The sequence below is a fragment of the Fusarium venenatum genome (assembly GCF_020744135.1).
Source record: "Fusarium venenatum strain MPI-CAGE-CH-0201 chromosome Unknown EDB82scaffold_2, whole genome shotgun sequence".
In the NCBI taxonomy this organism is placed as follows: domain Eukaryota; kingdom Fungi; phylum Ascomycota; class Sordariomycetes; order Hypocreales; family Nectriaceae; genus Fusarium; species Fusarium venenatum.
Window position 1 is genome coordinate 4933714 of NW_027072130.1, and position 23673 is coordinate 4957386.

Below are 23673 nucleotides of genomic sequence, written 5' to 3' on the forward strand. Positions count from 1 at the left end.
TCGAATGTACAATATTTTCTCCGTAGCAAACGAAACTGTAGCTGGTCTGCTGCTAATTTCGAAGCGCCATCCACGTTTTTAGCGTGTTCTGTTACCCTGTATGGCAAGCGAACGATGAATCAACATCCATAATGCATCTGAAGAGAAGGCAATATTGACATAATGTGGTAGTTTAAAGTGTTGTTTTTAATAGGGAAAAAAAAGCTACTCATTCACTTTCGTTTTTACGATTGACCTTTTCTCGGGGGGATTATGGAGGTATAGAAACAGTACACCGAAAACTTAACAACGATAATTTTGAGTACTCTCAATTTGTGATCCATTCATTTCTTGAATGCAATCTCGACACAACGTTTAGTATGAAAGAGTGAGTCTGAGAATAAACAATTAAATTAGTACTGGTTCCGTGCCCAAGTTAGATCGAGTTATGATAGAGCCTCAGAACCAGGACAGTTTCAGCACTGAGTTGTTAACAAGCTCAAGGGTGCAAAAATAAATAGTTCAAACTCCGCTTCAAAATACCATGAGCCTACCCATTAATTTTGTCTTCTATACTTTTACATAACGGCCCAGTTCTCCGACGCCCCAAGACAGATGACCTTGCTTTCTTGACCCAACAAGCGCCAGCTAAAGAGAGGGAGCTCGTCGTGCTTTCTATTGGTCGAGAGCTCAAAACCCACTTATTCTTCCGAGCGGAGTAACTCCTCTTCCGCCCCACATCCAGCCTCTTCATCTCGGTCACCCTGCCTAACGCAATCGTTCACGCACCTTACCACAGATCTCTTCTTCGCCATGTCCTCTCCCTACGACCTGCATCTCGACTATCGAGGCTCCTCTTCCTTAATTTGTACATATTCATGAAGCGACCTTTAGATGCCCTTTTACCCTCCTCACGAGCCGAACCGCCTCCTCCGAAACGCGTCCCAAGAGCAGTCGGTGAATCGCGCTACAGGCCATCATAAATTCCGTTTCGCACCCTTCAAACGAGCGTCTTTTGGCGACCTACTCCTTTGCTGGAACGAGCGGGGTCTGTAGAGGGGACTGTTCGAGTCTTGCAGCTCAGTTCTGGAGCTCGAATAGTTGCCCGGCAGCGAAGCTGACTTCTCTTGGCCAAAACCTGTTGGTCTTTCGGCCGTAAAAGAAGAAAACCTCACTCTCAGTCTTGCAGCTCAGTTCTGGAGACGGAGGGTAAGGTTCTTTGTCAGGAATCGTTGATTCGGCGGTTTGCGGTATCGAACTTGATCAAGGTACGTGCTGTTGCAGATTTTGAAGCTGACCGTAGAACCAATCGAAAATGGCGACGCTATCGAATCTCGATGTGAACACAACAAATTCTGCGGTTGCTGCTTGGTGTTGGAACGATGCGACACGCTTCTTGGCCGAACCTGATCCCCAAATCAGGGACATCACCTTTACGACGCGCTTCGATAGCATAGCAACATTCTTTCAGTTAAATATACCCATCAGAATCAAGGGAATGAAGACCGGCACGACTTTGATCCTCAGAATATCTCCTTCATTCATCTCTTCATTTGAAATCATACCAAATCCTACAATTCCTAGTGCTGTGCGGGACAAATTCCACTCCAGTACCCTTTGTCTCGACTTCCGCCTCAATAGACACCCCGAAGTCCTCGTTTCAGCAGAAGCTCACGAGCCGCTGGCTCCTCTGCGCGCACAATCAGGGACAGTCCTAGACGCGATCCACGAACTTGCAAACATTACCGTACTTTCAATCTATATCAAAGACTCAGGCACATTAACGGCGCAACTCCAACCCGTCTGCGATGCTGTCGGCAGCGGTGTCTCGCTCGTTGTTCAAGATGATCTTGTCAGCATGTTTAGCGGCACGGGCGCCAAAATCGTCACATTGCCCGCCCCTCATGCAGACGATCCCCATCAAGAGCTACCACCGCCGTCCTACGATCAGACGGAACCTCCACCTCCCCATGCCCCCATTTTCGAATCGCGGAAGCGGCGACGCCTCAAGGATGATCTTCGAGACGAACGCGACGAAGATATCGCTTTGATATGGGCCCAGTTGGAGACAATGCAAGCCCGATACGGGGCGGAGATCAAAGCCCTTCGAGAAGAAAACCTAGATCTTAGGGAAGAGGTAGATGATTTACGAAAGCAAGTCATTGCTTCTGAAAAGCGCCACAAAGACCTGAAAGAAGAGTTTGACGCGCTGGAAACGAGGACGGAGATCAAGGGCGATGAGTTGGGCGAGGAGATGGATATCAAAATCCTTGATGCGAGGTCCGAGATACAGGATTTGGCGGAGAATGTCAAGTTCGTGAGAGAGGACGTTGACCAGGACAGACTGGTAGATCGTGTTAAATACAAGGTGCTTGAGCATATAAGGGGAGCAAGTCTGTCTTTCGATATGCCGCCGGCTGACTGATGGTGGCTCACGGCTCACGGCTCACGGCTCACGGGTGTTCCAAAGATCACATAATCTGACGATGCCCTTTGACAGGGACGAGGCTCATACACGCACAAATGGAAGCCTTGTTCGTGAACCGAATAGTTTTCATGATTGATGAACACATGAACACATGTACCATATATACATATTACCTATACATATACCCACAGACATCCCATAATACACGAACAAAGACAAAATGCATTTATTTGCAAGGAACAATATTCGCGCGTGCACCTTAATGTCTCGTCGTAATCGAAGGCGTAGATTCTAGTACTCTGCATACTCTGCATCCCAAAAGACCAGTACCCTTATCTCTTATCGTGAGTTTGCCATTGGCGAGGCATGGCGTTGTCACTCTCGTTTGTTGATGTCTCTAACACTTCTTCCTAAACACACCTCGACTCCTCCAACCTTCGTCTGTGCATCCAGACCCGTCTTGATGTCTCGCTGTCTCGCATAGTCTCGCACTTGATGTCACTGTCTAGTGCTCTTGCAAACAACAATCGCGCACCCGATTTCTTACTCGACATGACCTGCTTCTCCGTCCTCTCGACCATCGATCCGACTTCTGTTCGCTGCCAGCACTGATTGCCCACCCTCCGTATACGCCAACGCAACACAAACGATCTATAATATACCCTTCTACGAGCCCATTCAAAAGGGAAAACGGCCGTCAAGACGCCATGAGTTACAGGCTGACAGGCGAAACGCCCCGACTTAAGTCTGCACGAGAAGGATTCGGATATCCCTGCCACACGAACGCTGCTCACTGGTAATTGTGGCCCAACCATGCGCTCGTTGCTTTGTTGTAGACAACAACGCGCCCGATTTAACGGCAACAAAGACAACTGAGTGGGGAGATACCTGAGCAATCTAACATGGCCTGTCCACTTTGACGACCCCGAGTTCCTGCGATATTCTCACCCTTTCATGCACGATGGCCGGCTTGACATGCGCGATGCCACGAATACACGGCCTTCCACTCTACAAGTACGGGGGATCTCTCTACCAGTGATTGCCGTGGCTCTATAGAGTCTGGCAACGTCTCTCCCACCCACGCGACGCCGATCGACCCTCTATACTGCTGCTGTGTTCAGCTTGCCCCCTGCCGGTCTCACCGTGACACGTATCGAGAAATGATACTCCTACCGAGCAGTTTTGGTGGTAGCCGGACTGCAACGCGATTGAACACCGGCACTGCTGATCGAGCATTTGCGCATGCACATGAAGCAAGCTTGCCATCGGTCGAATCCGGTAACGAAGGTGACTTCTCCTACTTCTCAACTCAAATATTGTCCAGTCACTTGAGATACAAGAATGCGCTATGATTTGGACGGTCATTAGAACGCCTTAAAAAGAAGCTACTCGATCCATGAACACAATGCACTCGACATAGGCCGTACCCTCTATTACTTCTGTTTCCACCCGAGGTAATCCTGATTGCTACCCTTGAAGACACCCTTCTCTCGATAAATGCATACTGCATTCGCAAATCACCAACTGCATTGGCCACCGTAATTAAAAATGTAGCGCCGATACCACCATCAGCATGATACATCGGATCTTATCTGCATCGATCTTCCACTAGCTCTCCATACATTGAAGTTACAGAACCTCCCAATTGCCGAGGCGCTCCCATTGCCTCCGCTGAAGAAGGTATGCCCCAAATGTTTGTGCATTCGTAGTCAAAGAAGCCAAACGAGAACTCTCGTCCCTCTTCCAAGGTGACCGCACACATAGACGAGCAGTCTTTTGCTGACTAGAGACACGAATCTGTCTCGACACACGCCGTGTCCGAATTTTGATCGAATTGCGATAGGCCGAGAGGTGATCAAGCTCATCTGAGAAGTAATTTTCGGCGAGCACTTCTTGGCTGGAGAGAGGACCTCTAATGAACCATCAAATATATTTATATATATAGAACTCTACCATAAGCTTTACACGCTCGTGCACGATTGCTCTCAGCCTCAGCGCCTACCCGCATACAGAGAAGTGAACACATAAAGCGGTTCTCTCCAATGCACCTGGGTGTAGGACACAAGCTGCCAAGGCCCTAGACACGTTCAGCTCTCTTGTCTGAGTATGATGCATGATTCGCCCAGTGTGATTCATGGCGGATTACAAGATAAGAAGTACCGCTCGTGTAGCTACACAGCCTTGTACGACTAAGCGGCCCTCGCCGGCACTTAACTCATCAGTCTTTGTATTTGACGGATAGGCAGATATATTCTCTTAATTATATAGTAAGAATTATAAAGGAGACTTAGATCAATAACTTTCCTGCCTCTTTCTAGTTAGGACCTGGACTTCATTGAAGTCAGCTTGTCCTTCAATGCTTATAGGCATAAAGCACACAATTATCGTGCAGCCTGATTGCCAAGCTCGACCAGCAGTAGGTGTTCCAGCCACCTGCATAACCCTTCTACTATTAAATCATGCTTATACCAACTACTGCAACGTACTGCGGCTTAATAAACACATAGCAAGTATATAATTGGTGCTTGTGGCCTATCATATTATCTATCACACACTCAAACAAGTATATCATTGTGAACAGACTCGCCCGAATCATGCCACTAACTCAATCGAAGCCACCGTCACACTCGTACGAGCTAGCACCAGTGCACAATACCAAAATTGAATCGACAGAGCCTACATTAACCCAAAAACCTCCCGTGACCGAAGAATCTGCCCATCATGGAATCTTCTCCCAGCACAGATGGGGTCTCGAGATACTGTCAGGGCGAGATGAGGGCTATTTGCCTTTGGATAACGACATTACGGAATGTACTCTTAGTTACGTTGCTTATAAATACACAGACGCTAGGGCAAATGGCAGCGTCTTTTCTTTCGGCAACATCCATGTCGTCGATCTTGAGTGGGCGGCTCGATCTCAAAGCCCTCAGATACCTCGCCTTGTCAGCTCTCCTGTCAAAGCCGGTATACCTGACTTGTACTTTGACGGGGTTGATGAACGGGCCTTAAAAGATCTTCTACAGCCGCCGACTTTCCAGCTGGAGTTTGTGGAAGGAGACTGACAGCCTAAAACATGGATTGAGCGCCGTACTTGGTGATAAGGTGAACCTGTCCCGCGCCTTCGACAACATGGCGAGCAGTATGACGGATTACATATGATCTGGGCCAAACATGCAATTGGAAACAGGGGTTAGAATTGACACGGAGATATTTGTTGCTGTGCACTGGTATTGGTTAGTTGGACCAGGGCTTGTAGAACTGGCTTCACTGTTGTTTGCTGTCGCCACGATATTCAGTAGTGCCAGAAAGCAAAAGATGCCTCTTTGGAAGTCTTCGGCGCTGGTACTTCTGGCTTGTCAGCACGACCCAGATGAAGGTCTAATCCGGGGAACTTCTGAGAGTGTCACTGAACTTGGGAAGAGGGTAAGGGATTCCAAGGTTCGATTGGAATAGTTGCATTCGCGCTGTTCTTTAGGGTCATAAGTACAATGGATTGATCGTTTGAGTGGCAGGGGATTTACTGCGGCGCCCAAAATCTGAGCTTATGTCACACATTGAAGCATCTCGTATCCAAGGAGGATATTTGGAGATAACTAATACATCTGAAAAGCCGGGCTGTGACGCACAAGTCAGAATGAAACCGTCTCATCAGTGCACGTTTCACAAGAAGGGAGGTTTATAGTAGTCTTCAAAAGCTACATCGACATCTGCCAGACAAGCAAGCTTAACTGCAATTTATAGTCTAGGATTGAGCCTCATATGATGCGCGGAAGATTGGACAAGTAAATACCAAGAAAAAACCAGATAATTTCCCAATGACCTCTATATGTGATATCGAACAAACAATAGAACGCCTGCCTGCCATACCGTGTATGCTCCGTCTTCTTAGATCAACCCTGCTGCAGAATTATGCCCTTTTCCATCTGCCAATAACTCCCCTGCGAACGAGGAGTGGTACACTTAATTTCGGGCCTATTGTGCCTAGGAGATGTCAGTGGTATTCTAGTTCACCTTTGCTAAGGTGCTTACAGCCTGTTGCTGCCAGTCAAGTACAGCACGAGGACAAATCCGTTTGACCTTGGCCTTGCTCTCCCATGTCGCCTCATCTTCATCATACCCGATCCATTGAACATGATAGCTCCTCCCACATTCGCCAATGATGTCGAAGACGTGGTACATCGAAAGTTCGGTGGTGGAACAACGTCCGCCGAGTTTGCGCCAGTATTCGTAAACCTTGTTGGGTTTCACGGTCTGGACGTCGTACTCACTGCACCGCATCCCCCGCGAGCCATTACACCAAGTTACCCACATGTAAACAATGTGGTCAACGCGATTAATGTAATGTGAGGTTATCTCGACATCGTTGTCATTGACACCGCTGTAGGGCATGTAAGGGCGTGGTTCTAATATTGTCAGCGTGAAGTCATGGATGGTGGAAGGCTGGGAAAATACCCTGAACAGGCTCATAGAAGAAGGAAATGTGACCTGATATGATGTTAGTATGATCGATGATGGAAGTTCGACTGACTTACTGCGATTAGCCATGATGACGATGTTCTGGCGAATGTTGAAGTTGGAAAGTGTAGTATGGTTGATTCAGTACGAGTTTGAAGTCTGCGATTCTGAGTTGATAAGTGAACTCGATCTTGAAGCCTGAAGAGTATAATGTTCAGACTTTATAGAGATTGCAATGGCTTTGAATGTCTTCTGCCCGGCACATGTCTACTCCATTAACAAAGGTATCAGACACCATCACGTTCTTGCTTGTATGGTAAAGATTGAACGAACCTTTGTATCATGGGTGCTTTTAAGATTATTTCACGATATATTATTTTGGGTTTTGGGTCTGAACTTGTGATTAAGTCATGGCCAGGGCCAACATCATTGTAGGATCGTCGACTTTCATGTTCGACTAAGCCACGCATTTGGAGAACAAATACAGCCAAGGCACTAGAAAAGAAATTACTTTGTGTTGTTTTACGTGGAAATTACTGTGGCTTTATGATCCGTCATAAGGCTATCCTAGTAGCTCGTTGTTCCGTCCTTCATAGCAGGGCATTATTATCGATTCTTTGTTCGTCTTTGACTTCATCCCCTGAATTCTCAGACTAGTCGTTGTTGAGTAATGTGGTATTCATGTACCCATGCTTCGCCACTACGCTTCACTTTGCTTAGACGCGTTGGACATGCTTCATTTATTGACCTCAAGCCTGGCTGGTCGGCGTGATTCCACGTCCTTGAGACGTGCCGAGGGAAATAGGAGAGGAAATTATTGCAGAAGAGAAATCACAAGGAAATAAACTGATATCGTACTATCTAATAAACATTCGCAAGTCAAAAAAACAACACTAACTTCAATTAGACTACTCCATTAATGCAACTTCCAACTCCAATGTAGTAAACCGACCCCAAACAGAGAATGCCATTAAGAGAGGTGTTGTTTGATTTCCTTCTGTGTCCAATCCCAAAGGCTTTCTCGAGCGTCCTTGTCTTGGCTCAACTTGCTTCCTTTACCCGTAACGCCAACAGGGTGATAGAAGACGCCACTCTCAGCTTTAGGATCAGAGAGAGCCCATAGCTGATTCAACGCGCCTTTGCTTGAGTTGACACCAACCAAGCTGAAGAATAAGCGAGTGAGTGTTCCCACAATGAGGCTGTTACTGATGGCTGGACCAGTCAGGTTTGTCTGTACAATTCCTGGATGAACGCTGATAATCTTCAAGTTGGGATGTCGTTCGGCAAGGGCCGCAGCGTAATGGACGTTGGCGAGCTTCGAGATAGAGTAGCGGGATGAGCTTGATAGGTTGGGCATGGTAGTCTTGAACTGCTCGAATTGGTAAGGGTTCTTAGGAGACATGGCTTCACCCATCGAGGCGAGGAAGACAACCCTCACATCAGGGTTGAGCTTAGTAGTCTCCTCGAGCAGAGGAAGGAAAAGATGAGTGAGGAAAGCGTGACCCATATGGTTTGTACCAATTTGAACCTCATATCCTTCCTCAGTGAGGCCTTCGGGTGTCATCATAATACCGGCATTGTTGAGGAGAATGTCAAGGCGAGTGGACTGTTGCTGGAATTCTTTGACAGCAGATTTAATGCTTTCAAGTGAGGCAAGATTCAGGGAAAGAAAATACACAGCATCTGTATTTGAGCCTTGCTCTTGCAGCTCGGCGATGGCTTGATCGAATTTTGCTTTGGAGCGACATGCAAGGAAAATCTTGGCAGGGTCGTGTTTCAGGAGTTGTCGGGTGCTTTCCAGACCCAGGCCAGAGTTTCCTCCAGTGATGAGGATAACCTTGCCATTGAGACTGGGGATGTCGGTGTCTGGAGAGAAATTGATGGAGGACATTTTGACTGGAGCATTGAAGTTGTTTTGTGAGGGTTTGAAGTGTAGTCAAATAACTTGGAAAGCCAGTCGGGATCGGGGCCATGAAACCTACCGTAAGGAATCGTGACACAGGCACTAGACTGATTGCGGCAAGACTAGAAAAGGAAGTAGTATAGCCAATAATAACGCGTCGATTCTCTGGTAGCTGTGTAAGTGGGTAACGCCTTTAGCTTGGTAGATTAGAAATAGGAGGTATCTGATCTTCGGGGGTACATTGCCATCGGGAACGTTTCAATTTTTGGCCACTCATATTGAACCAAGGTGGTTCTCTGGCTTATATCCAGCACAAATACAAAAAAATGACTCGTATTTTAATAGTTTGCATGATCATTCTTGATTCATGAGAGCAAGCGGCTGTCTCCAGTCATTGGTAACTCAACGGTTTAACCCCTTTTAGGAATCTGTCCAAGCGATGATAAATCGTGCTTCAAGCTCTTGTTTGTGGAGGACCATATCAGATATAATTATGTATTTATTATGCTCGTTATTCAAACTATGTCTCCAAGCCACATTGAATTCAATATCGTGATCCAACCATCATGAAGGCTTCTAGTTAGAGCCAGTCAGCTGCTTCACAACATACTCAGTTCCGAGGTTCTGAGTGGACGAATCCCTTGGATACTGCAGATGAGGCCCATTAATACCGGAGCCGTGTGTGGTATCACAAACACCATCACCCTGGTTAGGTCAGTAAAAGAATCCAGAGAGAAGGTTAAGTTTACTCACATAAATACAGACATCGAGAGTCTTCGAGACCCAGTCCTGAGGAATACCACCACCTCCGAATGCCGAGATTCCGCTCACGTTCTTGGTAGTGTCGCCGCCCTTGTTGTCTACGTTGCACTCAAGACCTCTCTTGTGTAGCGGGTTGCCGATGAGGAAGACGCCCTTGACAGCATCCTTGGCGCTTCCAGTCAGCTGTGACATGGCGTTGACGGTAGCGGCAGCACCCTGAGAGTAGCCTTCGAGAATGAAGCACTCGTTGGGGTTGGAAGACAGGACGCTGTTGACCTTCCTGACGATGTCGCGAGTTCCTGATGCCGAGTTCTGGCTAAAGTCGGCAGGGTATACAGTGTTGTAAATCTTTCCGCCCGAGACTTGGGAGGTGATTCGAGAGTTCATGGTTCTGAAACCAGATGAGGGGCCTTGAACCTCACCAGTTCCCCTGGTGTTGATGATGGTGTATGAGCTGCAACCTGCTGCACGAGGCTCATGCTCGATGGGGCTTGCAGTCACGCAGCTGGCGACAGCAAGAAGGGGGATCATCTGGAAACGCATTGTGAATGTTGTAGGGGTTGGTTTTGAGGGTTGTGAAAAGTAATTGGTAAGTTGTCAAGATGATATAGTTTGTTTTCTCGTTTCCTCGATCATGTTTCGAAACGGAACTCTTATACAAACAAGTGTCAAGGGATCTACAACGATAAAACACTGACCATTGTCTTTAGAAATTAACAACTCGCAAGCCTACCCAAACGGGTTCTAGCTTTGGTCGCTCTGATGCTCCCCAGTTGTTAGCGACCCGCTAAGAGCATGTTAATTTAGAAACAAAGTGTGCCGATCCCCACGGTATACTCCGTTGGATATCTCGGTACTGCAGTGTTTGATTGCAATTTGATGGGGCCAGTATGTTTTAGTTCATAAACTTGGATAGCCCACACCTTTTTGGGAATCGACCAACTCGTGTCCTGGTGTCATGTCAAGATTGGGGAGAGACTAACCAAATGTGAGGTTCGATCTTCCCTTTTCGTTTAAAGCACCGCTCCGAATCCCGGAGAAGACATCCGAGATCGACGAACGAACAATCTAGATTTATGCTGATCATCAGATATCGGAACCTTGCCGCACGCAGGTGCCTGCGAGCTAGCGAATAGATCTAAAGCGACTTACTGTTACACCTGACCTTGACTCGTCTAGTCTCAGGCTCATGACGACTGTCGAAATCAGGATTATGGACAGCCTTCAAAAATCTTGCGACAAACTGCTCGTCTTCAAGGAATGTTGGTAATAGCTTCGAAATTTTTGCAGAAACAGGAAAAGTAGGCGCACGAGCTAAGGTGCGGTGTAATGAGACTGATAAACAAGAGCGTGACCATGGAAAATTAAGGAGTGCCCCTTTTCACACCAGCAGTCAGATGTAACACTGGCGTGAAAAAGTCAATTTTAAACGGCCATGACTCGACAGCCAACCGGCTCTTCCAGAGAAGATATCATGAATGTTTCAAATTGGAAGGGGCTGTATTCCTGGCTTGGTATTGCAAAGGCTCATCGGTACTCGACAAACTTTCGTGTATGTACCTCTTCTGCAAGACCTAAAACTTATTGAGGAACCGGCTAGAGCAGAAATGTTGGATGTGTCCGTTCTCTCAGCACCCGACAGAATCGTTTTCATGGAAAGTCCCCCTGAAATTTAATACGAGTGGTGATAAGAGAAACATCAGCTCCATAAGTGATGGTATAGCAGTTGCAACGAGGCTGCCTGTATGCGGGTTTGTTAACATCTTCGGATTGATAAGGAATAACCTGATATAGAGCATATGTGGTGATGACGAAAGAGGCGGTGGAAAATTTGTCCATTTGAAGAATATGTGGAACTTTATTTTTGATCACATCAATTCTGTAATTCACGTTTACATGTCTTGGAAACTACTGCTTGGAACAGAAGAACATATCATCATCAATTGAACAATACTCCAATTGCCAAAATGCCGCGTATGAATCTTGGCCTTCCCTATAACCATTGCAGCTTGCCGTCTGGATGTCTGGCCGGTTTTCAGAGTGCCAGCCTGCTCCAGTGCGCCGGTTGCCATGTCATCAATTACTGTGGCAAGCCTCACCAAAAAGCAGACTGGCGTAGACACAAGGTTCAATGTATTGTTATAAAGCAGCAAAGAGAAAAACTGGCTGCCGAAGAGGCCAAGCTACGCACCGAACCAGACGAAGACACAAATGGCGAAAACCCTTTTGACTCCAAAGCAGGCCAATTCTGGGTTTTCAAGAGCACTCCCCCCTACATGTTAGCTCGTTTTAACCTGATGTCTGCCATTCTCAATGTCCGCACTGGAGAAGCCGTCCAAGCTGCTCTTGACCATGCACTCGACATGGTTCGCCTTTGCAGAGGCGACAACCAGGGCGTTCGGTCTCATGTCCCTGCCCTCCACCTACGGCTTGGTAATGATCAAGAGGCGTACGACTTTATCAAATGGTATGCGGTTGTGCCTGACGAAGATTATGATTGGGGGGACGCAAGCCTACCGTTTCTTGATTTGCATGAACAGGATGCATTCGAGCCTGTCTTTGAGAAGACTCACTATTGCGATGTGTCTTTCACTGTAGCCCTGACACTCATCAAGATTCGCTTGATGCAAGACTTGGACAGCCTTCATGCATTCGTACTGAAGACCCCCGGCGCGTCCGGAGAAGCTAGGTACGATCACCTGCAGAAAGAGGCTATGAGAACATACTCCTCCAACGACCAGACATCGTCGCCCAAGAAAATTACTTGGAACTCATGACCCAGCTCCGAGCTCAAATCATGCAGCTGTACAAGCAGGCCAAGAAAGATAATCCACGTTTCTGGCCGGACGTCCTGAACCCAAACCTGTTCGCCTACGATGTACCGACGGCTTATACCCCCGGATCTCAAGAAGAGACTATCACTATCTTTCGCCATTCGTGGTACTCGTTGTCGGAAACTCAGCCTGCTATACAGTACACCAGAGGTGTTATAAGCAACGATATGTGAACGTTTCTAATTATAGGTAGTGTTGTCGGGTGGAAGAAGAAATACCAGACCGCTAGAGACTCTGCGAGGAATGAACCAGACAGACAAGACATTTTATTCCTTGTGAAGGGGTTATAAGTTAAGGCTTAGTTATAAGTTTGAGTTTGGTCTCTTTCTCGGTACAAAGGTTAATTGATTAGCACTATAGTAATGTCAAGAACGTTAGAGGTACAATGCTGCTGTCGTATGGAGATGGATGTTATTTTACTGCGATTCGAACATAAAGTCTTGGATAGGCTGTCATAGATGGTAATTGCAGAGTGATTGCTTTGCCTACCAGACCGAACAGTACTGGACATCGTTCCTGATTGATGACACTTATGAGCAGTCGCAACATTGAGATGTTAGATGCAGTATGTATCTTGAGGATTGACAGCGAACAAAGATGAAGTCATAAGAGGGACCACCTTGGCCTGACGTTGACACTTACCACTGTGAACCTTGTTGAACCTTCGACACGTTGGTGCAAGGTATACCCATGTTGAGCGGGGCCCTTTAATAATCCTTGTTTAAGAACAGTCTCTTGATGGCGATATGCCAAGACAACCGAATCGATAGGAAAGGCGAACGTTTATGAGACTGGTCATCGCATATATCTAAGAGATCGGAGTCATTAGATGGGCACAACAAAACATCAGATAATTGATAACCAGACGCACGCAAGACGATGCCCCAAGACCACAGCTGCCAAGCAACGTCCTGGCCACATACTAAGCAATATCTAGCCAAGTATGCTGGATATCGCCGTATATCCGATTGTTCAACTAATAATCGACTGCTGTTCGGGATTACAGATAGATTAGTCAATCGGTTAAGGTTATCCTCAAGTGCCTAGTGTAAAGGTTCCGCGCAGACACTGATATCATTCCGTGGCATGGGAATCCTCCGCCCACCGAAGTCAGTTTGAACCCCGTTGGAGTCGCCTATTCTTTTACCCCTCATGGTTCTATGCCCGAACTTGGAATGATCGAGTCAATAATGCGGGGAATTAATTGGAGTGTACAACAAGTAATACTATGTAGGATCCTATAGAATACCGGGTTAAGACCCAGGACCAGGCAGAGGAATGCAGACTTTACAGGATTGCACGTCAAAGGATGCAAGAGTCCTATTTCTACACTGTAGTAGCTGATCAAATGCTCACGTAACTGTGTCAGAACATCTGCTTCTTGCAACTTGTGTAGATCATCTGATCAACTTCTGGGGAACTTGAACCCACTCTCGGCATTATTCACGGCCTTGTTCTTGTTCAAGACCGGGGTAGACGCGCTAGTTTACCAAGGGATTCCTCGTTGGGGTTGGGGAAAACGTGTGAGCGGTAGCACTAAGAGATGGGTAGACGTAACGGCAGGCACCAAAAAGATCGGGAAGCCCGTTTTATTTACGTGCGTGGGCCGTAGCTATTTGATGAGTTTCCACTTTGACACCTGGGAACCATGACGGATCTAGAAGAAGTTCCCGAGCCCGTGGAAGCGGAATGTGAAGGCACAAGATTGCTTCTTATGGTGATCTATTAGGGTTCGATAGAATAAACAAACAGGTAAGAATACAAATACCTATAAGTAAGAGGACAAGAGATCAACCGATAATTGACGAGTTTTCGTTTAGACGTGTGCTCAGTTTGGCACAATGTTAGTTATTCACCAGGGAATTGGTGCAGTGTTGAACTGCTGAAATAATGATGAAACTTTGTTTAACCAATTAAGTTATTTCACTTGGCATTATCCGAATCTCAACCGAATCTTGGCTCTGATCACCGACACCAAAGGCTCAAAAAGAGACATCACTTGAATCATAGCGTTGCATACTAATGACTCGTACACACGAAAGGCCACTTTGAACATGCAGACAGGGGATTTCGGCAAACAAATTCGCAAACATGGAGAAGAATAATTTGCGGGGTTCCAAGGATCCCGAACGGTCGTTTTCCTGACCTCTTCGTTCAGCTAAGTGGAACTGCGTAACATCGAGTCTCAGTTGTTCCCCTTTCTCCCCTGTCGCTCCTTCAATATCATCCCATAACCTGGGGGAACTGGAAACTGGAGACCCCGCGATGTATCGATCTAAGCCTGCTTTTTTCTTCTTCTTTCGGGTGACAGCGGCGATTTAATCTGGGTCCCGTCTGTGAGTTTATAATGGACGTTGATCGCACTTTATTTTGAGCCGTTGCCTTTTGCGTGGACACTAAGATTTCACTAACTCCTAACCTTATATTTTGGAGCTATGGCTGTAGACAAAAGCTCTGGGCCCTCCTTAGGGGGTGTTATGGCTGTTTTGCCAAACCCGACTACACCCTGGTACAAGCAGAGCCATCTGGCGAAACTCAATGGGTTAATCCTTGGCCTCGTCTGTTTTCGTGCGTAACTATACACCATCATGTGTACTCATTTTACTGATCAAGAATAATAGAGTCTGCCATCGGATATGACGGTAGTCTGCTCAACTCGCTTCAGTCTTTCCCCCAATGGAATACTTTCATGGGCAACCCTACTGGCGAATGGTCAGGCTTCATCAACTGTACTTACTTCATAGGCTTCATCGTTGCTTGTCCACCTAGCTCATGGCTTGCCAACAAGTATGGTCGTCGTATGCCAATCTTCCTTTCCTTCATCCCACTTGCACTTGGCGTTGGTCTCCAAACGAGTGCTCAGTCAAGAGCTCAATGGATCGCAGGTCGTTTCATCCTCGGCCTACCGACCGGAATGTTCGCGACCGCAGTGCCCCTGCTCATTACTGAGATTGCCTATCCTAGCCAGCGAAGTGTTGTCTCCGCTTTGATGAACTGCAATTACTTCGTTGGCGGCATCATCGCTTCTTGGGCTTCTTACGGCACAAGAAACTACGATGACTGGGCATGGAGGATCCCTACTCTTCTCCAGATTGCGTTGCCCCTTGTCGGACTTCCGGCCCTGATCATGGTTGAGGAAAGCCCTAGATGGCTTGTGTCTGTTGGACGGGAAGAGGAAGCTCGTCGAATCTTGGCCAAGTTACATGCTGTGAGTTACCATACTGCTCAACATTCATCAGTGGCATGTCTAATCTGCTTGAATAGGGCGGCGATGTAGACCAGCCTCTTGTCAACTTTGAACTTCACGAAATAACGACCGCTATCGAGTCTGAGAAGCAAGCCACGAAATCCACCTCTTACATGACCCTCGTGTCTACAAAGGCTCACCGTCGAAGATTTTTCATCACTCTTACCCTCGCCATCTACTGCCAATGGGTTGGCAACGGAGTTGTCAGCTACTATCTCTCTACCGTCCTCAGCACAGTTGGTATCACCAGTGTCACTGACCAAACTCTGATCAATGGATGTCTTCAGATCTGGAGTTTGATCGCCGCATGCACTGGTGCTATGTGTGTTGAACGCTTGGGAAGACGTCCTCTTCTCTTGCTGTCCTGTGCAATTATGTTGGTCAGCTTCATCTTGATCACTGCTTTGTCAGGAAGCTTTGCGAACACTGGATCCAAGCCTGTTGGAATTACCATGATTCCATTCATCTTCCTTTTCAATGCCGGTTACGGTGTTGCGATGTAAGAGCATCCCCTTCATATACCTGACCTGGGTCATGTTGCTAACGAAACAAACAGTACTCCGCTCCAAGTGGCATACCCTCTCGAGCTGTGGCCCTTCCAGCTGCGTAGTCGCGGTATGTCTGCGCTCTGGATGATCATGATTTCCGCCCTTATCTTTAACGTGTTTGTCAATCCGATTGCACTGGCGGCAATTGGCTGGAAATACTACATTGTATATGTGGTTCTTCTCGTTTCATATGGTCTCGTCATCTTTTTCTTCTACCCAGAAACTAAGGGACGCACACTCGAGGAGATCTCTGTTGTGTTTGGTGACGCCCCCGAAGGCTTGTACGAGTCCGAGGACTCGACTAAAGTAACGGAGAAGGCGGATGTCAAGCACTTGGATTAATGATTTAAGTGCGAGAAACGCAGATACAAGTTTCATGGGGCTTCCTCTTGTTTGATAGCAATACTAAAAAATGATTATTTTTATTAAAGAAGTCTTTGAACTGGTCTCTCTCCCTCCACCCCTCTCAGTCGTGTCGCGCATTTTAATCATTTCTTCTGAGGCCTGGGCTCGTAGTACTCCCACGTCTCCACGCCTTGGCTACTGACGCTGAAAAGCCTTCCGATGACGTGTGAACCATTACTGAGGGCCTCATCGTTGACAGCACGCCTCTTACCACACTTTGAGCAATCGAACTCAGTGTAGTCGGTTACTGCATCACATATTTTATCAACAGTTCTGCCATAGCATTTCCACATTGTGTGGTCCGGTTCTCTCTGTTGTGTGAACATAGTATCTGGTGGTCGCACTTCCTGGGGGGATGTGATAGATCGAGGTACTTAGGATTTAAGCTTTGTTTGTTTCTACAAGTGGTAGATTTCCTCCATGGATGCAGAGAGAATTGAGATCCGGACTCGCTATAAATAGCTCGAAGAGAGGTAGTAGTCACTGGAAGCCATAGGCTTATTTTGATAAATGAATCAGTTGCGCCCAATGTACCGAGGAGCCTTGATGAATCAAGGCCATGAAGTGTCGAGCAACCTCCTGACGGCACCGTCGTACAGAATTCTGAATATCTGTCGAGAGGCTCAACCACAAACCGCAATTTTGTTACTCAGGCCCACAAGATTGTGACAATCAATCGTGAGTAGATTATTTACAACGTTTCTAAGTGAAATCGAATCAGTCGATCTTTTTCCACGACATTCATTGACACAAGACCCAGAGTTCAGTACGATCAATCACCACTGGTTCCGAATACGATTTCGAATAACTTGATTGGATTCTTTGGACACTGTTAGAAGGAAATTTAAGTCATACTTGGTCTATGTTGTAGGAATCGTTTGAGTTATTGGTTTGTCGCGAGACACTTATGCTGCAACGGTCGCAGAACAGATGTCAGTGAACGCTTCTAGTCACAATATCTCATTGATTTATGCCCAATAAACAAGGAGTACATAAAATCTATATGTTCTATTTGTGACACAATCGCCCAGTCTGCTTGGTCACATAAGCCGGCTGGCCAGTGATGTACCAGTCCTCGCTACCAACAGCGGTGGGAGCATAGAAGACACCATATGGGTCAATCTTCTGCTTCAGCTGGTATAGCTTCTTGTAGTTGGACCCAAAGAAAGATTGGCCAAATTCTGGGTCCATCACGTCACCCTCGTTGCCGTAGCCGCCACCACCAGGGGTCACAGCCTTGAGGCGCTCCATAATGTCAAAAGTGATCTTGTTGTTTACCTCGGCAATCTTCTCCTCGGGGTCATTGACGTCCCAGTTGAGGGCTGTAATGACAAACATGTCGGCGTCACGCCATGCAGGGTTAGCAGAATTGGGAGGAGTTTCCTTGGTCTGCTCAGCGTTGATGTTATAGATAATCAAGATACCATCTTCAGAAAGAATGCTCTTGAGAGTCTCGATGGTCTTGTCGAGAAGCTTAGGGTCATCCCAGTTCTTGCGAGGAATCAGGCGAGAACCAGAGCGGCCGTTGTAGTTGCCAACGTTTTCTGCAGGGAAGTGCTTCTTCCAGGCCGGATAGAAGCTGTCGTGCTGAAAGAATTCGGGCTTGGGGTCGACGCCGAGCTCCTTCCACTCATCAAGAAGAGGTTGGACCATCTTCTTGAACTCTGCGACTGAGATATTGGGGATCATCCAAGGGTTCATAGTCCAGAGGTAGCTGCCGTTGCCAGCAGGGAAGAGGAAACTATAGCCATAGCTCTTCTTGTCGGAGTACTCGGGGAAGCGGCGCCAGTAAGCTTCAAGCGCTTTGAAGAGAGCCTCCTCAGAAATACCAACCTCCTTGGTGTTGACACTCCAGGTCATACCGGCAAAGGACATCTTGGGGTAGACTCGGACAGTCATGGAAACAACGACACCCCATGTAGCAGGGCCACCACCACGGATGGCCCAGAAAAGGTCAGTGTTTTGCTTCTCGTCAGCAGTGACGAAACGACCGTCAGGTGTGACAATGTCAGCACTCAGAAGCTGGTCGGCAGCAAGACCAGCGATAGGGCTGAGGGGAGAGTGACCACCTCCAGGAAGGTATCCACCAGCCACACCGACATCCTGAAAAAAGATTAGTGAATGTAATAGAAGAAAGTTTGAACGAGACGTACGCGACATTCTCCGCCAACTGCAGTGTAGCCTTCACGGTCAGCAGCCTCGTACAAGTCTTTGACCTGAACACCAGCGCCGATCTTAAACGCAGGACCAGTATAGCTACTGGCACCACGATAGTTCTTGGTGAACTTGACATCCTTCAAGTGATGAGTCCAGATGCTAAGAGCACCAGCACCAGTGCTCTTGCCAAGGAAGTCATGGCCAGTATTGTGTACGACAAGTCGAATGTTTAGGCTTCGGGCGAAGTTGACAGCGAGCTGGATCTGAGCAACATTGGTGGCCTTGATAGAGTATAAAGGAAAGCCACCGATGGTGCATTTGGAGCCAGATTCAGCATTGCTGGGCTCACAGGTCGCACCTTGGAAGAGAGGCGACATGACTGAAGTGGGATCATCGATACTTGAACATGTCAGTCGGTACTATATTGAGGTGGCATTTATCATGGCCAAACTCACTGTGTGGTAGAATTGTGCCATTGATCCTTCAGGAAGAGGCACTTATCCTCATCATAATGCTCTCCCTTGTAGCAAGCCGAACCAAGGGGAACGGTGCTGATGAGTGCGCCTCCAGTAAGAAGGTCGAGGACATTCCAGATGAACTTGCTGGGGAATGCCTTATCACCAGGGAAGATCTTGCACTTCGAGTCAGAAACAGCATGCCGTTTCTTGGAAGTCTTGGCGTCGGCAAAGTAGAAGAGTTCGATGTCACTCAAGTTCAGATCTGTGAGGTTGGCGAGCACAGCGTCAGTTAATTGAGGAGCACTCTCGACAAAGGAGTTCTTGGAGGCTGCAGTCACTGGCTTCGCCCAAGCAGGGGCCACATTGCTCTCATCAGCGGCTGTTCCACGTTTCAGATCAGCGATGGTCCATGGAAGTAAGAACGTGAGAAGGGAGGATCAGCAGGTGATGTCACATACGAACAGCCTCGCCGTCGACGTCGATTGTCTGGCCAAGGGTGAAGGGCACAAGCGCGGCAAGCAGCCACGAAAGGCGAGAGCCTTGCATTGTCGTATCAAGAAGGTTTAGAGGCTGCAGGGACGAGACAGGAGATGACAAGGCGTCAAGAATGGAACGAGAGGGATAGGGATAAAGAAGAAGGGGAAAGAGATCGGCTTAAGCCACATGGTTTGCTATGCTGACTATATATCTAACACTAGTAGTCTTTGAACTTGCAGAATCCTCGAGCGGGCGTTGTGTCTGTTGGTAAAGCGGTAAAACGGTCGGTGGCACGCATTAGGTAGTAATTACCTGGGGATTGGGATCATGGGCAGATTCCCATCCTGCCATCCATGCTGACTGTTGTTGGTTGGTGCCGGCTCAGGTGGAGAAGAAAAAGGCGAGGTAAAGCCTTGGGTCTAGACGGGGGAGGGTGAAAGTCCCGCAGATATCGGACGCAAAACCCCCGACATCCTTACTAAATAATGGTATTTCTGCAAGACGGGAAGACGGCACTCGTAAGCGGAGTGGATTAATAGTGGAAATGATACTCGATTTAATTAGCTTGGCCTTTCGAATTATCTTCCATCAACATGCACCACAGCCAACATGCAGGGTGGGCTCTTCGGGGTTCTTTTAAGTTTACGTGACAGGTCATGAATTTGATTGGAGCGGGAGTTGACCAACACACAGAGACGGACAAACTCTTCCACACAAGGATGGAGGCCGACAAAGTTCATGATCCTAGACCAAGCAGCAAACCTTATTGGGTACAAGGTATGGCATTCGTTGAATACCGATTGCACAATAGACGAAATTGCGAGTTTGCCATGCTCCTCTCTCGCCATTGGTCTTTGATGAGATTTGTCTACATCTTCAACATGGAGGCATATAGCTCTAACAATGACCAGCCACTTTCGGGGGGCGGTAAAGAGATAGCCTCCGAGACTTGAACGGTAGAGACAGGATCTTCGGACGGGTCGTTTAGCTGAGACAGACGATGGATCAGCCTTTGGGGTCGCGACTGGCTGTGAACCCTGGTGAGGCTCCAGGGATCTGGGGTAGTGGCTCCGGGATCCTCGAAGGGCCGCTAAAGTTTTCTCGGTTAAGGATTGTAGGGTCCAACTGTGCCTCCTGGAGGCTGCATGTTACGTACTCTATCAATGCGTTTTGTTGGTAGTTTGCAGCTAGTCCTCAGGGTATCAGAAAAATTGGCCACCGGAACCATAAACGACGAAATTAGTAGATCAGTTTATGCTATTTAGATCATACTTCTTAGGCTGTCCATTTTTGTATCCTAAAGCTTAGGAGTCCATCTTTTCTGGTAGCCACTAGCCAGTCCATCGTTGAAGATTATCAAGGACGTTTAGCCTAATAAAAAGTCCTCAAATGAAGATCCTGGCCGTTTGAGAACAAGCGAAGGAAGATGGCTTAAAGTTAGATTAAACGAGGCAGCCGTTTATGCTTATCGCTCCGATGAATAGATCCATATGTCTATCCCACTTGAAGCCGAAGACCCAGACTAAGAAATTTTAATCCCACGTACGTCCTGCCACCAGTATTGAAAAGACTAAATCCTCTGTTGGTACGATATTGCTCGAGATTATCCCAGAGATCAACAGGCTTTGGCTTGACAGAAGGCTGCTGACATGTTTCAGCCACCAACACAAGCTCAGGCAGAAACGTTCGCTAGCACAAAAGCCATCAAATGCCTTACCGTTTCCACCATTGATCCGTTGACAACCAACATGCATGATCGGCAACACAGCTGAACCTGGCATCAAATATTCCGCGGAAAATGGACAATTTCTACAGGATGACTCTGCAACGATCAGCCCCAGCTAATCTTGCAGTCCGGCTCAACGCGGGATGTGTGGCACAGAAATAGCTGAAGCCCCGATGCCTTGGACGAGGGACTCGAAACCGACAGGCCTCAGTTCTAGAACCAACAAAATGTAATCGTGCCTGCAGGACACGAGATCACTTCCCACTCGAGGATTGGTACATGGCCCTGCATATGCGTCGTCTCCCAGGAACCATGAACTCACCCACCTGCCTCTCATTTGATACAGGATGATGGTGGTTCAGCTTTCTCCTCACGGACCATGAAACCCATGCTGAGTCAAATCCTGACTCCCTCACAAACTCTGTTTAAGTATGCAGCCTTATTGGGCTATGGGAGTTACCTTGAAGATTCTGCTCGTGCTGGATCCCCCTGATATTTGACAAGTGGCAGTTCAGCCAACAATGTACATAAATCCGTAGAAATCCCTCTTGCTATATATATCTGAAAAACCTATTAGCCGACTTTCGTTTTGTTCGTCTCTTCAACAGCGGTTCCCCTGCTGCCAAGGGCACTGATCAGCATAACGATCGCACAGTCCTTCCGGATCAGCGCGTTGCATCGAATCTGCGCTTATCTTTTTAGCAAAAGCAAGGGAATGCAACGTCTAGCCCATTATCATACAGTCCAACAATCTTGAATTAACCTTCAAAATGAATTCCTTCAGTCTTTACCCTCGAACGGGGCCACCGCCGTTTCCCAATCCTACGACGCTCCCTACAACGCCGCTTCAGCAAAAGGGCCTTGCAGCTCTGTTCATATTCCCGAGTCTATCTATACTGATCGTGTCAATGCGCATATACAGTCGCGTGACCTCACGGACGACAGGTCTCGGTAAGTTATCTCAGGTTGGACGCAATGTGTCACCAACGCTTATTGTCTTTAACAGATGACTACCTCATTCTTGGGGCACTTGTGAGTGGAGACCTCGTTGCGGATCGTTCACCCAACTGACACGACTAGCTATTTGCTTTGCTTATGATTGGACCTTTGTATATGTGTAAGTTGAATACATCTTGAGTAACTCGTGTCAGCTTTGCTAACGCCCATCATCAACAGTCATAAAACTCAACTACTGGGGATTCAGAGCCTACGACGTACCAAAGGACCTCGACCTCGCTGCTGGTTTCTGGTGGAACTTCCTTGTACAGATGTTCTACAACCCTGTTCTGGCCCTCGTCAAAGCATCGATTCTCGTCTTCCTTCTCCGACTCGGCGGTCACAAAACAAACGTGCGATATGCTATTTACGGACTTAATATCTTCAATGCCCTACACGCCGTCGCCATTTTCTTCACTGCACTTTTCCAATGCTGGCCAATTGAGGCGAACTGGGATTTTCCCCTGCGTGACGAGCCGGGTGTCAAGTGCGTTAGCAACTGGTTCCATGTCATTGCATCGTGCATCACCATCGTGACGGATTTTCTCGTTGTCGCGCTGCCTTTTTGGATCTTTTTAGGTCTTACCATGCGATGGGCGACTAAGATTGCTGTTCTTAGCGTGTTTGTTTTGGGTAGTGCGTAAGTAGTTGACTGTCTCTCTAACAACTCAAGTACTGACAATGTGTAGCGTTGGTATCATTGCTATCGTTAGGGTCATCTCCATTTATCACCAACTCGTCGAAGGGCCCGACCCCGGTGAGGATACTTTCTACACTGTCCTTCCTGTATGGGGAGCCATCGAAACGAACATCGCCATTATATCCGCCTCTATCCCAGCTCTTCGACCGCTGTTCCGACGATGGTTCCCTGCACTCTTTGGTGGAAGCTCCGGAGTAACATCCGGCACACCCTACGGCGATCGATATGTAAACAGTGCTCGAGGCACGCACGGCTTGCGATCACATAACCATGACAACATACACCTCAAAGACTTGCGAGGAGCGAGAAACCAAAGAACTGAGATCCGAAGTGTGTCACCAACAGGATCGGAGGAGGAGATCATGACATATAATGGCATTATGCGGACGACGAATATTAATGTTGCGTATGAGGATACCTCAAAAGGTAATCTTGCAGAAACTGGAACAGAGTCGAGAACTTCTAGCGAAGGGCGATATGGAGGCAAAGTGTCAGAAGCTAGGCCTGGAGTATAATGCATTGTCTTGAATGAGCTACCAAGATAGGATACCATTTATTTATATAGTAATTTATTTCATTCTGACTCTGCTCATTTTTC

The 23673-nt window shown here is 47.4% G+C and overlaps 9 protein-coding genes across 9 annotated transcripts; 5 read left to right on the forward strand and 4 right to left on the reverse strand.

Annotated features, from left to right (window-relative positions):
• Nucleotides 1-1294: 1294 nt before the first annotated feature.
• EDB82DRAFT_555445 (uncharacterized protein) lies at nt 1295-2744 on the forward strand (the record flags this gene model as incomplete). Its single annotated transcript, XM_025734749.2, has 1 exon — nt 1295-2744. One exon carries the CDS (start codon nt 1295-1297, stop codon nt 2402-2404), a length of 1110 nt encoding a protein of 369 aa, XP_025585524.1. The 3' UTR covers nt 2405-2744.
• A 2157-nt stretch (nt 2745-4901) lies between these two features.
• On the forward strand, nt 4902-6193 carry EDB82DRAFT_574850 (uncharacterized protein; the record flags this gene model as incomplete). Its single annotated transcript, XM_025734750.2, has 4 exons — nt 4902-5384; nt 5431-5546; nt 5646-5830; nt 6149-6193. Exons 1-4 carry the CDS (start codon nt 5002-5004, stop codon nt 6191-6193), a joined length of 729 nt encoding a protein of 242 aa, XP_025585525.1. The 5' UTR covers nt 4902-5001.
• Nucleotides 6194-6379: 186 nt separating this feature from the next.
• On the reverse strand, nt 6380-6952 carry EDB82DRAFT_524338 (uncharacterized protein; the record flags this gene model as incomplete). Its single annotated transcript, XM_065609127.1, has 4 exons — nt 6380-6388; nt 6437-6810; nt 6860-6892; nt 6940-6952. The coding sequence occupies 4 exons, from the start codon at nt 6950-6952 to the stop codon at nt 6380-6382; spliced, it is 429 nt and encodes a 142-aa protein (XP_065464807.1).
• Nucleotides 6953-7629: 677 nt separating this feature from the next.
• On the reverse strand, nt 7630-8793 carry EDB82DRAFT_498836 (uncharacterized protein). The gene has a single exon (XM_025734752.2). It carries the CDS (start codon nt 8751-8753, stop codon nt 7833-7835), a length of 921 nt encoding a protein of 306 aa, XP_025585527.1. The 5' UTR covers nt 8754-8793; the 3' UTR covers nt 7630-7832.
• Nucleotides 8794-9247: 454 nt separating this feature from the next.
• On the reverse strand, nt 9248-10298 carry EDB82DRAFT_574852 (cutinase). The gene is made up of 2 exons (XM_025734753.2): nt 9519-10298; nt 9248-9470 (listed from the first exon to the last, which is right to left on the reverse strand). The coding sequence occupies exons 1-2, from the start codon at nt 10068-10070 to the stop codon at nt 9342-9344; spliced, it is 681 nt and encodes a 226-aa protein (XP_025585528.1). The 5' UTR covers nt 10071-10298; the 3' UTR covers nt 9248-9341.
• Nucleotides 10299-11494: 1196 nt separating this feature from the next.
• EDB82DRAFT_555452 (uncharacterized protein) lies at nt 11495-12534 on the forward strand (the record flags this gene model as incomplete). The annotated part of the gene is made up of 2 exons (XM_065609655.1): nt 11495-12181; nt 12247-12534. 2 exons carry the CDS (start codon nt 11495-11497, stop codon nt 12532-12534), a joined length of 975 nt encoding a protein of 324 aa, XP_065464808.1.
• A 1806-nt stretch (nt 12535-14340) lies between these two features.
• Nucleotides 14341-16573, forward strand: EDB82DRAFT_170251 (general substrate transporter). Its single transcript, XM_025734756.2, has 4 exons — nt 14341-14929; nt 14983-15569; nt 15626-16107; nt 16165-16573. The coding sequence occupies exons 1-4, from the start codon at nt 14797-14799 to the stop codon at nt 16496-16498; spliced, it is 1536 nt and encodes a 511-aa protein (XP_025585530.1). The 5' UTR covers nt 14341-14796; the 3' UTR covers nt 16499-16573.
• Nucleotides 16574-17471: 898 nt separating this feature from the next.
• On the reverse strand, nt 17472-19976 carry EDB82DRAFT_170272 (uncharacterized protein). Its single transcript, XM_025734758.2, has 4 exons — nt 19635-19976; nt 19174-19555; nt 18715-19117; nt 17472-18664 (listed from the first exon to the last, which is right to left on the reverse strand). The coding sequence occupies exons 1-4, from the start codon at nt 19720-19722 to the stop codon at nt 17570-17572; spliced, it is 1968 nt and encodes a 655-aa protein (XP_025585532.1). The 5' UTR covers nt 19723-19976; the 3' UTR covers nt 17472-17569.
• A 1957-nt stretch (nt 19977-21933) lies between these two features.
• On the forward strand, nt 21934-23663 carry EDB82DRAFT_170287 (uncharacterized protein). The gene is made up of 5 exons (XM_025734759.2): nt 21934-22330; nt 22386-22411; nt 22460-22496; nt 22556-23015; nt 23065-23663. The coding sequence occupies exons 1-5, from the start codon at nt 22150-22152 to the stop codon at nt 23588-23590; spliced, it is 1230 nt and encodes a 409-aa protein (XP_025585533.1). The 5' UTR covers nt 21934-22149; the 3' UTR covers nt 23591-23663.
• The last annotated feature ends 10 nt before the right edge of the window (nt 23664-23673 follow it).

What these genes read in the sequence shown, in the direction of transcription:
- EDB82DRAFT_498836 (XM_025734752.2), bottom strand. Translation starts at nt 8,753, where the DNA reads ATGTCCTCCATCAATTTCTCTCCAGACACCGACATCCCCAGTCTCAAT.
- EDB82DRAFT_574852 (XM_025734753.2), bottom strand. Translation starts at nt 10,070, where the DNA reads ATGCGTTTCCAGATGATCCCCCTTCTTGCTGTCGCCAGCTGCGTGACT. An exon ending in CTCTCGATGTCTGTATTTAT is followed by an intron (nt 9,471 to 9,518) that starts GTGAGTAAACTT and finishes TGACCTAACCAG; the next exon opens with GGTGATGGTGTTTGTGATAC.
- EDB82DRAFT_170251 (XM_025734756.2), top strand. Translation starts at nt 14,797, where the DNA reads ATGGCTGTAGACAAAAGCTCTGGGCCCTCCTTAGGGGGTGTTATGGCT. An exon ending in CCTTGGCCTCGTCTGTTTTC is followed by an intron (nt 14,930 to 14,982) that starts GTGCGTAACTAT and finishes CAAGAATAATAG; the next exon opens with AGTCTGCCATCGGATATGAC. An exon ending in GCCGGTTACGGTGTTGCGAT is followed by an intron (nt 16,108 to 16,164) that starts GTAAGAGCATCC and finishes CGAAACAAACAG; the next exon opens with TACTCCGCTCCAAGTGGCAT.
- EDB82DRAFT_170272 (XM_025734758.2), bottom strand. Translation starts at nt 19,722, where the DNA reads ATGCAAGGCTCTCGCCTTTCGTGGCTGCTTGCCGCGCTTGTGCCCTTC. An exon ending in CGTCGACGGCGAGGCTGTTC is followed by an intron (nt 19,556 to 19,634) that starts GTATGTGACATC and finishes AACGTGGAACAG; the next exon opens with CCGCTGATGAGAGCAATGTG. An exon ending in TGGCACAATTCTACCACACA is followed by an intron (nt 19,118 to 19,173) that starts GTGAGTTTGGCC and finishes GACATGTTCAAG; the next exon opens with TATCGATGATCCCACTTCAG.
- EDB82DRAFT_170287 (XM_025734759.2), top strand. Translation starts at nt 22,150, where the DNA reads ATGAATTCCTTCAGTCTTTACCCTCGAACGGGGCCACCGCCGTTTCCC. An exon ending in ACCTCATTCTTGGGGCACTT is followed by an intron (nt 22,412 to 22,459) that starts GTGAGTGGAGAC and finishes TGACACGACTAG; the next exon opens with CTATTTGCTTTGCTTATGAT. An exon ending in GATTGGACCTTTGTATATGT is followed by an intron (nt 22,497 to 22,555) that starts GTAAGTTGAATA and finishes CATCATCAACAG; the next exon opens with TCATAAAACTCAACTACTGG.